The sequence below is a fragment of the Pristiophorus japonicus genome, chromosome 22 (assembly GCF_044704955.1).
Source record: "Pristiophorus japonicus isolate sPriJap1 chromosome 22, sPriJap1.hap1, whole genome shotgun sequence".
NCBI classification, from domain to species: domain Eukaryota; kingdom Metazoa; phylum Chordata; class Chondrichthyes; family Pristiophoridae; genus Pristiophorus; species Pristiophorus japonicus.
Window position 1 is genome coordinate 46,720,573 of NC_091998.1, and position 15,934 is coordinate 46,736,506.

At 46.5% G+C, this 15,934-nt stretch overlaps 1 protein-coding gene across 2 annotated transcripts in view; it reads right to left on the minus strand.

Annotated features, from left to right (window-relative positions):
* LOC139234758 (leucine-rich repeat transmembrane neuronal protein 4-like) overlaps window positions 1-14,990 on the minus strand; it is a 259,328-nt gene extending 244,338 nt beyond the window's left edge. For both annotated transcript variants that reach the window (XM_070865446.1, XM_070865445.1), the window contains exon 1: window positions 13,467-14,990. In XM_070865446.1, the coding sequence (XP_070721547.1) occupies window positions 13,467-14,990 (1,524 nt within the window). The remainder of the gene's footprint in view (window positions 1-13,466) is intronic.
* Window positions 14,991-15,934: the final 944 nt, after the last annotated feature.

The following is a 15,934-nucleotide window of genomic DNA, read 5'->3' on the forward strand; positions in this document are numbered from 1 at the left end:
AATTCCCATATTGGACTGTTCAGTCACCTGAGAACTCACTTTTAGAGTGGAAGCAAGTCTTCCTCGATTTCGAGGGACTGCCTACGATGATGATGACTTCCTTAAGAAACATTGACTCTGTTTCTCTTCACAGATGCTGCCTGACCCGCTGAGATTTCCAGCATTTTCTGTTTTTACTTCAAAAGTATTCATTGGTTGTAAAATGTTTTAGGATGTCCTGCGTTTACGAATATGTCTCGCTTTACCTAATATTAAACCTCGCGCACCTGGTGGCAGAGTTCACTGAACAATCATGAGGAACGAGGACTGCATTTGGTTTCCCCCACCCAGCACCAGCTCAGGACTGGGGTACAATTCCATGGGTGCCAATTGCCTGAGCCCAGCTAATGAGGTTGAGGATTTATATAGCGCCTTTCACAACCACTGGACGTCCCAAAGCACTTTACAGCCAATGAAGTACTTTTGGAGTGTGGTCACTGTTGTAATGTAGGAAACGTGGCAACCAATTTGCGCACAGCAAGCTCCCACAAACAGTGATGTGATAATGACCGGATAATAATGATGTTGATTGAGTAATAAATATTGGACAGGACACCGGGGATAATTCCCTTGCTCTTCTTCCGAATCGTGCCTTGGGATCTTTTATGTCCACCTGAGAGAGCAGACTGGGCCTCAGTTTAACGTCCCATCCGAAAGATGGCACCTCCAACAGTGCATCATTCCCTCAGCACTGCACTGGGAGTGTCAGCCTAGATTTTTCTGCTCAAGTCCCTGGAGTGAAACTTGAACCCACGACCTTCTGACTCAGAGGCGAGGGTGCTGCCCCCTGAGCCACGGTTGACACTGTAGGAGGCGACCCGATCACAGGCGGCACCTTACCTGATGACTGCCACTCGGGCTGGAATCAGCCAGCTCAGCACGGACCAGGAACCCCAATCTTCGTGGCCTTCCTGGATGAATAACTCACTGAATAAACTCAATGAATCATTGGGTGCTTGTGGGGACGGGAGGAGAAAGTCCTTCCAATCTGGGGCCTTTTCCAAGGCTCATTTCATTCATAGTTGTATTTTAGTTGAATGCACACACTCCAAGTTAAGTCATCTGCCTACAGACCTGGGATGGGGGGGATTATCCTATGAGGAGAGATTGAGTGGACTAGGCCTATATTCCCTAGAGTTTAGAAGAATGAGAGGAGATCTCATTGAAACATACAAAATTCTTAAGGGGATTGACAAGGTGGATGCAGAGAGGATGTTTCCCCTGGCTGGGGAGTCTAGAACCAGTGGTCACAGTCTCAGAATAAGGGGTTGGCTATTTAGGACTGAGATGAGGAGAAACTTCTTCATTCAGAGGGTGAATCTTTGGAATTCACTACCCCAGAGGGCTGTGGAGGCTCAGTCATTGAGTATATTCAAGAGAGAGATTGATAGATTTTTGGATATTAAGGCAATCAAGGGATATGGGAATAGTGCAGGAAAGTGGAGTTGAGTTCGAAGATCAGCCATAATCTTAATGAATGGCAGAGCAGGCTCGAGGGGCCAAATGGCTGTTAATTGCTATGTTCTGATCAGCATTATTCATTCCTATCCCAATTTTAAGAACCTAAATTATGCTTTCATCCAATCTTCTTTCCTCTACAGTGAAAACGAGTTCAGCTTAGTGACTCTCATCGTATAACCTAAAGTCTCAGGTTCTGTGATCATCATCGTTGCTCTTCCTCAGACACTCTCCAACACTTTAATGCAGTTTTGACGGTGGAGTGCCTGGAACCACACGCATTATTCCAAAAGTGGCCTCACTAATGACGCAAAGAATGTTAATGCAACTTGTTTCAATTTACAGTCAAATATGTTCAATTTCCAATGCAGTTTCTAATCAACCTTATTGATAACATCTCCTCATTGACTAGATAGCGAATGGTCAGCGATGCAATCAGAACGTGTGATCAATCAAGGAGCCCCTGAAAGCAAGATTAGAAATGGATTGAGTGGCATCTTGACTTTTCGCCTTTGATATCAGGGTCCAGACCAGACTTGCTGGAGGCCTGAAGTAAATTCATTCGGAGCTCACTCAACCAGGTTTCAAGTGAGTGCAGGTCCATTGCTTGAAGCCGTCCAGAATTACTATCATCCTTGCTTCTAACAATCCACAATCTTTTAGTTAGAAGCCAAGCTTAGTGTCACTTAACCACTACGTGATTTATGTTGCGCCTCTTACGCTTCACAACTTTGGTGCAGGTCGTTATAACAGCCTAGGTTTCTCGATTCTAAAAATAAGCCTTAATCTGAGAGCTATGAAGATAGCTGGAATGGAAAATGGAAGGTAGCTTTTCTGAAGCTGGTTTCAAGACACATTGCTGGCAAAATCGAATTCTTTAAGCCGCACAGGCAGACTTGTCAACGAGAGCCCAAAATGAAAAGTGTTTGATTCTCAAATCATAATATAGAAACATAGAAACATAAAAAATAGGTGCAGGAGTAGGCCATTCGGCCCTTCGAGCCTGCACCACCATCAATATGATCTTGGCTGATCATGCAACTTCAGTACCCCATTCCTGCTTTCTCCCCATACCCCTTGATCCCTTTAGCCATAAGGGCCACATCTAATTCCCTTTTGAATATATCTAACGAACTGGCCTCAACAACTTTCTGTGGTAGAGAATTCTACAGGTTCACAATTCTCTGAGTGAAGAATTTTCTCCTCATCTCGATCCTAAATGGCATACCCCTTATCCTTAGTAACATCTCTCATCTGGAGGACGACAGAGTAAAAAGAAACAAAATCTGAACGCAAGTTGCAACTTCAACTCAATTTCAAAATCACCCTCATTAATATTTTTTGTTTAATTTCAGAAAGCCTCACATAGTTCTTCAAATGAAAGAAACGCAAAGACTTGCATTTCTATAGCGCCTTACATAACTTCAGGACGTCCCAAAGCGCTGTACAGCCAATGAAGTACTTTTGGTGCGCCATTACTGTTGTAATGTGAGAAACATGGCAGCCAATTTACGCACAGCAAGCTCCCACAAACAGCAATATGATAATGACCAGATAAGCTGCTTTTTTTATGTTGATTGAAGGATAAATATTGGCCAGTACACTGGGGATAACTCCCCTGCTCTTCTTCGAAATAGTGTCATGGGATCTTTTACGTCCACCTGAGAGGGCAGACGGGGTTTAACATCTGATCCAAAAGACGGCATAATTTTGAGGTTCTGAAGGGAAGTGACAAAAGCTGATCCAGGAATGTTATACCTTCTCGCATTGTTAAGCCCGGTAGGAAATCTTTTGCTACCCTGTCATGGAATACACCTTGCTGAGTTGTCCTAAGGTGACAATATGATTGTAATGTGCAACACCATCATCCCTTGGCTAATCAGCACTGAACAGATCATTTTCGCCTCCTTTATAACTTTTTCCCCACTCATTGGCGAGACCCCTGTAGACCATTTGAGAGGTGTGCTTTCTCTCCTTGCATGCTGCTCGCGCCTGATTGAATAATCAGGAAGCAATCTCGTGTGCAGCTTGGGAGAGAGGAACTTGAGCATACTAACAGCAACAAACCCATTTGCAGCGACAATGCATTCCGTTCAGAGATGGTTAGCTTGTTAAAGATCATTTTATGCGGGAGCATGGATTGTGTTCAGTCACAAGAGCTCTTTGTTCAAACACAAGGAATAATGCGTACAAATAATGGTTTACAGTGTAAAACTGCTGCCAGCCTTGGTGGTTTTAGCACAGCTTATCGTGAAGCAACATATTGCATCAGGGAGATGATATGCAATTAACTAAGGAGACCAATATTTAAACGGCATATTAATAGGAATACTGTTGCAAATCGCTCGAGCATCAGCGAGTATCAGAACAATTAATTGTGTTGAATAAACATGATTTTTCTTGGAATGTCCCAATGGTGACATTTCAACTTTGATTTACCTTTGCAGAATAATTCCCCCCCCCCCCGCCACCCCAACCTACCTATATTGTTCCACTCTCCTCCAGAGTCTTGCCTGCAGGGCAAATGCCCTACAGGGGTCTTGCCAATGTGCGGGGAAGAAGTTATAAGTCCACTCTCCTTCAGAGTCTGGCTCCAAGGCTCCCTACTATCTCACCCAAGCAGCCATTCTTCATGAGTGAACCTAGACAATTGGCTGTTCTTCCATGAGAGGCACTATTTCGTGGAAGGGTTATCTTGGCCAATATTTAACCCCAACACTTTGCCAATATTTAACCCCCAACCCCAACACTTGATTCTCTCCTCATAAACTAGGGATGCTGAGACTAACTGTAGTACCCATATTACTGCTCTGGCGAAGATGATCTAACTCAGTCCAGACCGTGCGAACTTCTGATCTATGTGACTCCAAACCACACTGGGCGATGCCTTTATAAATTGAGGCACATGAGCAGCATCGCAACCTTGCTTAACAAAAATATGCAGGTGAATTAGTTGCTAAGGCACGGGCAGGGTTCGCTTTATCGAGGGAGACCCCTATACGTCCGGCAAGGCTCTGAATCAGTGGGCAGCTTAGTGGAAAATCATATGCGCACTGCCTACGATGTGAGTTTCCTGATGGCTAATCGCGGAGAGCATGCAGAAAACAAGAGCAGGCAGCAGAAGGAGCGAGCGGCAAACCAGACTCCCCACCCACCCTTTCCTCCAACCACTGTCTGTCCCACCTGCGACAGAAACTGTAATTCCCGTATTGAACTGTTCAGTCACCTGAGAGCTCACTTTTAGAGTGGAAACATAGAAATATAGAAAGTAGGTGCAGAAGCAGGCCATTCGGTCCTTTGAGCCTGCACCACCATTCAGTATGATCATGGCTGATCATTCAACTTCAGTACCCCACTCCTGCCTTCTCTCCATACCCCTTGATCCCTTTAGCCATAAGGGCCACATCTTCCTCGATTTCGAGGGACTGCCTATGATGATGAGTGACGCGATGAATGTGAGTCAACTGCATGATGTCCCATGGCATTGCTCACGAGTAGATTGGAGCACGGTTGTGAATTTTAGCTGCGACAATGAAATTGCGTTTCACTTGGCTAGTCACATTTCTCAGGTATGCAGTGAGGGAAAGTGATTTCACTAGGAACATATAAAGGTCAGAGCGAGAATAAGTGTTGATTGGTTGCTGCTTGTAAATCACAATCTCCTGCCCTTTGGGAGAGACGAGGTTAGGAAAAAACCCACGAGGAAATGATTATCTTTCTTCAGCTTCAATGCTCTTATACATAACTGTCGGCGGCAATGGAACTGTATCTAGGATGAGAAGGGGGACACCCTGGAGGAAAATTTATCTCAGATATGATGCCTGAAATGTACTAGATGTACACTATCCAATCCCCTCCAACAACTTAAACATTCACTCTCTTCACCACTGGTCCACTGTGGCTGTAGGATGCACTGCAGCAACTCGCCAAGGCTTCTTCGGCAGCACCTCCCAAACCCGCGACCGAGAAGGACAAGGGCAGCAGGAACATTGAAAACACCACCCCCTCCACGTTCCTCTCCAAAGTCACACACACCATCCTGACTTGAAAATATCTCGTCCGTTCCTTCATCGTCGCTGGGCCAAAATCCTCCCTAACAGCACTGTGGGAGCACCTTCACCACACGGACTGCAGCGGTTCAAGAAGGCGGCTCACCACCACCTTCTCAAGGGCAATTCGGGATGGGCAATAAAGGCTTGCTTGCCAGCGATGTCTACATCCCATGAATGAATAAAAAATTACTAGCTACAAGTCTTCAATGTGCCCACACTAATGAGGACACAATAGCCAGAAGCTAATTGAATGATGAACCATATATTTTACTAGGCGATGTACGTATTAGGAAAATAAATACTTGTCCAGTTAATTCACTACCTGCAAACAATAAACATAAACCACAAAGCATTTATCAGCTGAATAATTGAACAAATTTAAACCATATTTGGTTATTTTAGCTTCATTTCCAAATGCTGATAACAGAAGAATTCACGGGAACACGTAAAGGCAATCGGGCCTACAAGTTCATAATTTATTGATAGATCAACTCAAACTACCTACACCTTACCATACCCCTCAATCTCATCTCTCACTAGAGGTGATCCAAAACTCGGCTGCCTCCGTGTCCTAACTCGCACCAAGTCCCACTCGCCCATCACCCCTGTGCTCGCTGGCCTACATTGGCTTCCGGTTAAGCAACGTCTCGATTTCAAAATTCTCATCCTTATTTTCAAACCCCTCCATGGCCTCGTCCCTCCCTATCTCTGTCATCTCCTCCAGCATCACAACCGCCCCCGCACCCCCACCCCAATCGGGATGTCTGCACTCCTCTAACCCTTTCCTCTTGAGCATCCCTGATTATAATCGCTCCACCATTGGTGGCCGTGCCTTCTGTTGCCTAGGCCCCCAAGCTCTGGAACTCCCTGCCTAAACCTCTCCACCTCTCTATCTCTCTTTCCTCCTTTAAGACGCTCCTTAAAATCTACCTCTTTGACCAAGCTTTTGGTCACCTGCACTAAATTCTACTTATGCAGCTCGGTGTCAAATTTTTTATCTCATAATACACCTGTGAAGCGCCCTTGGGACGTTTCACTACTTTAAAGGCGCTATATAAATACAAGTTGTTGTTGTTGTTGGAAAGCATACAAATGTCCTTCTGGGAAAAGATTTTAGCACATGACCTGATGTAGCCTATATACGACTCATGCCTGACTGCATGTCCTCTGAAATGGCCTCGTTAGCCATTCAGTTCTACAGGCAGTCGCCACTCAAGAAGAAGGTCCACCACCTTCTCAGTGCAACTAGTGATGGGCAACAAATCCTGCTTTGCTGGCCTGCTGAGGTCATAAGAAAATGCTCTTTCGTCCCATTGATAGCCTTCGTAAATGGCTCTCCTGAGTAATGTATTCTATTACTCTGTTACTCCTTGGTGAGAATGTCCACATGACTTTCCGCATTTTAACATCCTCATTTTATATGTCGTGTCTCCCACTGCAGGCATCCTTTCCCTGGGTCAACTTCTGGAATGTATTTGCTTCATGGGTTCTTTGCTTAAGAATGCACAGCCTCACATTTGCTGTAAAGAACGAGCTGGTTTATTAGCAAAGGTTAAACAAGAAACTGAACACGACCAGCTCACAACAGCTAACCTCATCGTGGAGAAGCTGAACTCAATTAACTGGGGTTTTACTGCCTCTTGTGATTGTCGCATGACTGGCTAAGTTTGTGGGAGACTTGCATTTATATAGCGCCTTTCACGATCACCATAAGTCTCAAAGCATTTTACAGCCAATGAAGTACTTTTGGAGTGTAGTCACTGTTGTAATGTGAGCAAACCCGGCAGCCAATTTGCGCACAACAAGATCCCACCAACTCACAGTGCAACAGCTACACAAGCCTGTGAGCATGCTCACAGATGCATACATTACAACTTCATTCTTGAAAGATTTGATAAAGTCTTTTCCAAATAGCAATGTGAGTTAGGAAGTTGTGGATTCAAATCCCACTCGAGGATTAAACTGTCGAACCGAATTTGACAGTTCACTGCAGTAGTGAGGGATTGGTGGAGGTGCTGACTTTAGAAACATAGAAACATAGAAAACAGGTGCAGGAGCAGACCATTCGGCCCTTCGAGCCTGCACCACCATTCAATATGGTCATGGCTGATCATGCAGCAGATGTGACATTAAACCGAGGCCCTGTGTGTTTATTCAGCTATATATAAAACATCCCACAGCACTAGTCAAAGGTCAGCACGTTCTCCTGTTTCCTTGGCCAATGTTCTTTCCTCAGCTAATTATTTAAAAATGTTTTTTTGGGATGTGGATGACACAGACTAAGCCACATTTTTTGGCCATTGCTTGTGGCCCTAGGTGCTTCTGCCTTGCATTTATATAGCGCCTTTAACGGAGTAAAACCTCCCAAGGCACTTCACAGGGGCATTATCAAACAAAATTTGACACCGAGCCACATAAGGAGATATTACGGCAGATGACCAAAAGCTTAGTCAAAGAGGTAGGCTTTAAGGAGCGGCTTGAAGAAGGAAAAAGAGGTAGAGAGGCGGAGAGGTTTAGGCAGGAAGTTCCAGAGCTTGGGGCCAAGGCAACAGAAGGCACGGCCACAATGGTTGAGCAATTATAATCAGGAATGCTCAAGAGGATAGAATTTGAGGAGCATAGACACCTCTGGAGGATTGTGGGGCTGCAGAAGATTACAGAGATAGGGAGGGGGTGAGGCCATGGAGGGATTTGAAAACATAGGAACATAGAAACATAGAAAATAGGTGCAGGAGTAGGCCATTCAGCCCTTTGAGCCTGCACAACCATTCAATAAGATCATGGCTGATCATTCACCTCAGTACCCCTTTCCTGCTTTCTTTCCATACCCCTCGATCCCTTTAGCCGTAAGGGCCATATCCAACTCTCTCTTGAATTTTTCCAATGAACTGGCATCAACAACTCTCTGTGGCAGGGAATTCCACAGGTTAACAACTCTCTGAGTGAAGAAGTTTCACCTCAGCTCAGTCCTAAATGGCCTACTCCTTATCCTAAGATTGTGTCCCCTGGTTCTGGATTTCCCCAACATCGGGAACATTCTTCCCGCATCTAACCTATCCCGTCCCGTCAGAATCTTATACGTTTCTATGAGATTCCCTCTCATCCTTCTAAACTCCAGTGTATAAAGGCCCAGTTGATCCAGTCTCTCCTCATACGTCAGTCCAGCCATCCCTGGAATCAGTCTGGTGAACCTTCGCTGCACTCCCTCAATAGCAAGAACGTCCTTCCTCAGATTAGGAGACCAAGACTGAACACAATATTCCAGGTGAGGCCTCACCAAGGCCCTGCAGAATTGCAGTAAGATCTCCCTGCTCCTATACTCAAATCCCCTAGCTATGAAGGCCAACATGCCATTTGCCTTCTTCACCGCCTGCTGTACCTGCATGCCAACTTTCAATGACTGATGAACCATAACACCCAGGTCTCATTGCACCTCCCCTTTTCCTAATCTGCCACCATTCAGATAATATTCTGCCTTCGTGTTATTGCCTCTAAAGTGGATAACCTCACATTTATCCACATTATACTGCATTTGCCATGCATTTGCCCACTCACCTAACCTGTCCAAATCACCCTGCAGCCTCTTAGCATCCCCCTCATAGCTCACACTGCCACCCAGTTTAGTGTCATCTGCAAACTTGGAGATATTACATTCAATTCTTTCATCCAAATCATTAATGTATATTGTAAAGAGCTGGGGTCCCAGCACTGAGCCCTGCGGCACTCCACTAGTCACTGCCTCCCATTCCAAAAAGGACCCGTTTATCCCGACTCTCTGCTTCCTGTCTGCCAACCAATTCTCTATCCACGTCAGTACATTACCCCCAATACAATGTGCTTTGATTTTGCACACCAATCTCTTATGTGGGACCTTGTCAAAGGCCTTTTGAAAGTCCAAATACACCACATCCACTGGTTCTCCCTTGTCCACTCTACGAGTTACATCCTCAACAAATTCCAGAAGATTTGTCAAGCATGATTTCCTCTTCATAAATCCATGCTGACTTAGATCGATCCTGTCACTGCTTTCCAAATGCGCTGCTATTTCATCCTTAATAATTGATTCCAACATTTTCCTCACTACTGATGTGAGGCTAACCGGTCTATAATTACCCTTTTTATCTCTCCCTCCTTTTTTAAAAAGTGGTGTTACATTAGCTACCCTCCAGTCGATAGGAACTGATCCCGAGTTGATAGACTGTTGGAAAATGATCACCTATTTCTAGGGCCACTTCCTTAAGTATTCTGGGATGCATCCTGGGGATATTTGGCCTTCAATCCCATCAATTTCGCCAAAACAATTTCCTGCCTAATAAGGATATCCTTCAGTTCCTCCTTCTCTCTAGAACCTCGGTCCCCTAGTACATCCGGAAGGCTATTTGTGTCTTCCTTCATGAAGACAGAACCAAAGTATTTGTTCAATTGGTCTGCCATTTCTTTGTTCCCCATTATAAATTCACCTGAGTCCGACTGCAAGGAACCTACGTTTGTCTTCACTAATCTTTTTCTCTTCACATATCTATAGAAGCTTTTGCAGTCAGTTTTTATGCTCCCGGCAAGCTTCCTCTCGTACTCTATTTCCCCCCCCTAATCAAACCCTTTGTCCTCCTCTGTTGAATTCTAAATTTCTCCAAGTCCTCAGGTTTGCTGCTTTTTTGGGCCAATTGATATGCGTCTTCCTTGGATCTAACACTATCCTTAATTTCCCTTGTTAGCCATGGTTGAGCCACCTTCCCTGTTTTATTTTTACCGAGACAGGGATGTACAATTGTTGAAGTTCATCCATGTGATCTCTAAATGTTTGCAATTGCCTATCCACCGTCAACCCTTTAAGTATCATTTGCCAGTCTATTCTAGCCAATTCACGCCTCATGCCATCGAAGTTAGCTTTCCTTAAGTTCAGGACCCTAGTTTCTGAATTAACTGTGTCACTCTCCATCTTAATAAGAATTCTACCATATTATGGTCACTCTTCCCCAAGGGGCCTCGCACAACAAGATTGCTAATTAGACCCTTCTCATTACACATCACCCAGTCGAGGATGGCCAGCTCTCTAGTTGGTTCCTCGACATATTGGTCAAGAAAACCATACCTAATACACTCCAGGAAATCCTCCTCCACCGCATTGCTACCAGTTTGGTTAGCCCAATCTATATGTAAATTAAAGTTGCCCATGATAATTGCTGTACCTTTATGGCACACATCCCTTATTTCTTGTTTGATGCTGTCCCCAACCTCACTACTACTGTTTGGTGGTCTGTACACAACTCCCACCAGCATTTTCTGCCTTTTGGTATTCCGTAACTCCACCCATACCGATTCCACATCATCCAAGCCAATGTCCTTCCTTACTATTGCATTAATTTCCTCTTTAACCAGTAACGCCACCCAGCATCCTTTTCCTTTCTGTCTATCCTTCCTAAATGTTGAATACCACTGGTAGTTGAGTTCCCAGCCTTGGTCATCCTGGAGTCATGTCTCAGTGATGCCAATTACATCATATCCATTAACTGCTATCTGTGCAGCTAATTCGTCCACCTTATTCCGAATACTCCTCGCATTGAGGCACAGAGCCTTCAGGCTTGTCTTTTTAACACACTTTGCCCCTTTAGAATTTTGCTGTAATGTGGCACTTTTTATTTTTTGCCTTGGGTTTTTCTGCCCTCCACTTTTACTATTCTCCTTTCTATCTTTTGCTTCTGTCTCCCTTTTATTTCCCTCTGCCTCCCTGCATAGGTTCCCAACCCCTGTCCTATTAGTTTAACTCCTCCCCAACAGCACTAGCAAACACTCCCCCCTAAAACAAGAATTTTAAAATCAAGCCGTTGCTTAACCGGGAGCCAATGTAGGTCAACGAGCACAGGGGGTGATGGGTGAGCGGGACTTGGTGTGAGTTAGGACACGGGCAGCCGAGTTTTGGATGACCTCTAGTTTACGTAGGGTAGAATGTGGGAGGCCAGGCAGGAATGTGTTGGAATAGTCAAAGGCATGGAGGTAACAAAGGCATGAATGAGGGCTTCAGTAGCGGATGAGCTGAGGATAGGGTAGGGGAAACCCATAGGGCCCACTCTGCTGTGCCGGCGATGATGACTTATTCACCATGCGTAACGCCCGTTAGCGCCCCGAACCCTAAATTAGGTTGCGCCCCCTGAAGCTGTGGCGGGCGATTACAGCGACAGCTTCAGCGGATGGGTACCAGGCAGCGGGCCATGGGGCGAAACTTAAAGGGAAGGTTTGCCGCGGTGAACAGAAAATCCTCCGATTTGCTTCTGCTCCGATTTGTTGCCGCTTCGAACACCGGGTCCATGCCGTGATCGGTTAGCCCAGCGCTCTGCTTGAGTGCCGAGTTGTTGGTATGGCAACCCCGCGCTCCCCGGTGGTCCAAGTCGGACTCTATTGTGGCTGCAGAGTGTGCAGCTTGGGCCCTCCCCTTTAATTGAGTGAAGAGCCGCTCCTACGCGGCAGCGCTACGCGGTCCAGTGTGTAGCGCCGCGACCCGCTCCCCACACGTCCAACCCCGCTAGTGCCCCAGAAAGGAAGTGGAGCGTGTGATTTAGCGCTCCAAATCCTTTCAGAGGCTGTGACCCCAATTTATTGCCAGAGGTGAAACTTCCACGCCTGATGCAAAGTCTCGCACCTCGCGAGTGTTAACGCCTGATTTCAGTTCCTAATATTTCCCCATATGACTTTCTGGTCTGTTTGATTTAGAGTTACACCCAGTGTTGTTGCTAAACCACCAGGGGAGCTATGTTCTGCTATTTTCACCGTAAACCATTTAACCTGCTGGTTGACATCATCGAACCAATCCAAATACACAGATGCAACTGTCCACCCAATCACAAACAAGCGCACCTTGTCACTAAATTACCTGCGAAACAAGGCAGTCGGAGTGTGGCCACACTGCATTAGTGTGAGATTGACCCAGTAGCATTATAAACAAGAATTACATAAAAGGTTGATAAATGTAGTTCATCTGATTGGAATTAAAGAAATGGATTTGGCCAAATAGCTGGCATTTTAAAAAATACACATATATTCTGATGCAGATTTGGCAAGTCAATGATGTGCCTGAAAATTATAAAGCTCTGTTGCCTTTTGCTAATTGATATGTAAATGCCACTGGAATAGTCCACTGCTGGAGTGTGTAATACAGTTAATCTTCACTGGGGCAGGCCCTGGGATTGATCGACAGCTATCAAGGGTGATGTGTTAACATAAATTGTTATCAATAGGGAGGGCTGACGGGACAGTGCATGGGATGATGGGCTTTCGATACATCCCCCTCACTTGACACACACACAACTCGGCCGTGGTGGGAAAAGCCCCGGTGCCAAGTGGGGCTGAGGCTTTTTTGCAGGGAAAAAGCATCGGGAGGGGGCAAATAATCTAGTGTGTCTCAATTCTGGACCAAACCCCTTTCCAGCTGGGCGAGGCCACTTGAAGTGAGCTCCCATCAGGATTGTGGAGAAGGTGGCTGGTGTGAGTGGACGGAAAGCATCGAGAGAATGAAATCACATCTGAAACCCGAAACAATCTTACGCTGCACATAATACTGATTGCATTCAAGCGAGCTGCAGAGACGGGTCTCTGCGAGTTTGCCGAAGCTATTTATTCCAAATCGCATCTGCTGATGGCGTCCCAATGATGTATCGCGGTGCCAATGATGTTCACTGCTAGCTAAATATACACATGTTGGGACCTTGCTGTGTGTTGCACACGTTTGAATGGAATAACTGCCATCTTGGCAACGCGAGTGTTGGATTCCCGCATGTGTACCTGAATTGTGCATTCAGTTGCAACCTCAATGCAAAGGCAGGTCTTTGCATGGATATGCAGGGCGAGGGGCCAATACCCTATTTCTCTCCCCCTCCACCCCTCTAGTGCTGGATGCGTTGTGTGAGGACTGCAGTGCCATACCTCACATTCCCTTGAGCCGGGTCTGCTGTAGGTGCACGCCGCCGTGCCATTAACCAACACGTCCACGGTCTCTGAGTTCGTTGGCTTGTAGTCCACATAGTACTCCTGGAGAGGGGAGCCGACCTGCCTCTCACACTGCCTCTTCTTTTTCCGCCGCCTCTTCATGAGAGAGCGCTGCTGCAGTTGCTTCATGCTGGCCGGGTACCGCTTCCAGGAGACGTAGATGACCAGCAAGATCATGGTCACCGAGAGGAAGAGGGCCACGCTGCCGGCGATGATTTTGTGCAAGGAGACATGCTCCAAGTCCTGCTCGGCCTCCACCAGGGATTGGTTGGAAGGCGGGGCGGTGGCAGGGAGTTGGGGCTCGCTGCCTTGGCTGGTGGGTCTAAGGGTGGGCGGCGTTCGCTGGGTGGTCTTGGAGCTGTGCGGCCTCTGGGTGGCCAAGGAGGAGACGTCGGCGCAGATCTTGTAGTTCTCCACCGCCTCCATCACATTGTCCCCTTGAAGCGGCTTGGGCCCGGCGCAGATCATGGCGCTCTCCCGGTAGCCCTGGAAGCTCTTGAGCCAGCTGACTAGCGCGCAGATGTTCCTGTTGCACTCCCAGATGTTGGACGAGAGGCTGACGGTGGTGAGCGAGCTCCAGGAGCTGAGGATCTCCTGGCCGATGGTGGTGAGCTTGTTGGAGTCCAGGTGGAGGCTGTGCAGGTTGGGCACACATTGGAACACCCCGGGCACGATGGCCTGGATGTCATTGCCCGACAGGTCCAGCTTCTGCAGCGAGCTCCAGGTCCAGCTCATGCCCTGGCTGAACACCCTGATCCTGTTCCACTGCAGGTAGAGGTTCCTCAGGCTGGTCAGGCGCGGGAAGTGGGCGAGATTGACCTTGGAGAACTGGTTGTGCTCCAGGTGGAGTTCGGTGAGTTTCATGAGGCCGGCGAAGACGTTGCGGGCCAAGCTGCGCAGGCGGTTGTAGCCCAGGTCCAGGAACTCCAGGTTGCGGCAGTCCTGGAAGACCCGGACAGGTATGGCTTTCAGGGCGTTGGACCGCAAGTGCAGGCTCTGGAGTTTGCGCAACCCCTTGAACTGCGGAGGCTGCAGGAGATGCATCTTGTTGTAGGACAGGTCCAGGTTGCGCAGGTTGGGCACGGGGTGGAAGGTGTCGTTGTGCAGCCGGGTGATCTTGTTGGAGCTGAGGATCAGCTCCTTCAGCCGGCGGATGCCCTGGAACGCCTCGCCGTCCACCGAATGCACATAGTTGTGGTCCAGGTACAGCCAGGTGAGCTGGTTGAGGCCCGAGAACTGGTGGGGCCGCAGCGACTTGATGCTGTTGTAGCGGAGGGACAGGCCCAGCGAGCCCGCCGAGATGTTTTGCGGGATTTGCTGCAAGGCTTGCGACTCGCAGTACACTATCTTGCCATCGCACCGACAGGTCCTGGGACACACGCGTTCAGCCCTCGACAGCGCTGCAAGCAACAATGCAGGGATCAGGACCAACCCAGCTCGCGTGGCAACCAAATGGTTCATAACACACAAACCTGAGGAAAGGAGGAGAGATAAACAGTGATTAGAGACAAAATATTACAGCCGTTGGACCAAAGTTACTCGGCGCTCATCCATGCATTTATCTTGCACTAGAGAGAGTCCGATTTAGTTACAGATGCATTTTAGTGTACTAGAGAGAGAGTCATATTCAGTTAAAGATGCGTTCATATACTGGAGACCTATTTAGTTAAAGATACATTCATATACTAGAGAGAGAGTCCTATTTAGTTAAATATATATTTATGTACTAGAGACCTATTTAGTTAAAGATGCCTTCATATACTAGAGAGAGTCCTATTTAGTTAAAGATGCCTTCATATACTAGAGAGAGAGTCCGATTTAGTTAAAGATGCTTTTATGGTGTACTAGAGAGAGTCTTATTTAGTTAAAGATGCCTTCATATACTAGAGAGAGTCCTATTTAGTTAAATATATATTTATGTGCTAGAGACCTAGTTAGTTAAAGATGCATTCATATACAAGAGAGAGTCCTATTTAGTTAAAGAGGCATTTATGGTGTACTAGAGAGAGTCTTATTTAGTTAAATATATATTTATGTACTAGAGACCTAGTTAGTTAAAGATGCATTCATATACTAGAGAGAGAGAGTCCTATTTAGTTAAAGATGCATTTATGCTGTACTAGAGAGAGATAGTCCTATTTAGTTAAAAATGCATCCATGTACTACAGACCTGTTTAGTTAGAATCAAAGAATGGTTACAGCACAGAAGGAGGCATTCGGCCCATCGTTAACGAATCCCTTATTTTTGTTGTTGTGCCATTTCAATTTCAGCGTATTATGGGCACACAGCGAAAGGAGTTGACTTAATTCATGCATTCCCTAGGTCAGCGCTTTATATATTTTTTGGCATTGCAGGTTGTCTCATCTGTCCAGCACAACGTGACAGATGTTGGAATCCTTCGTCA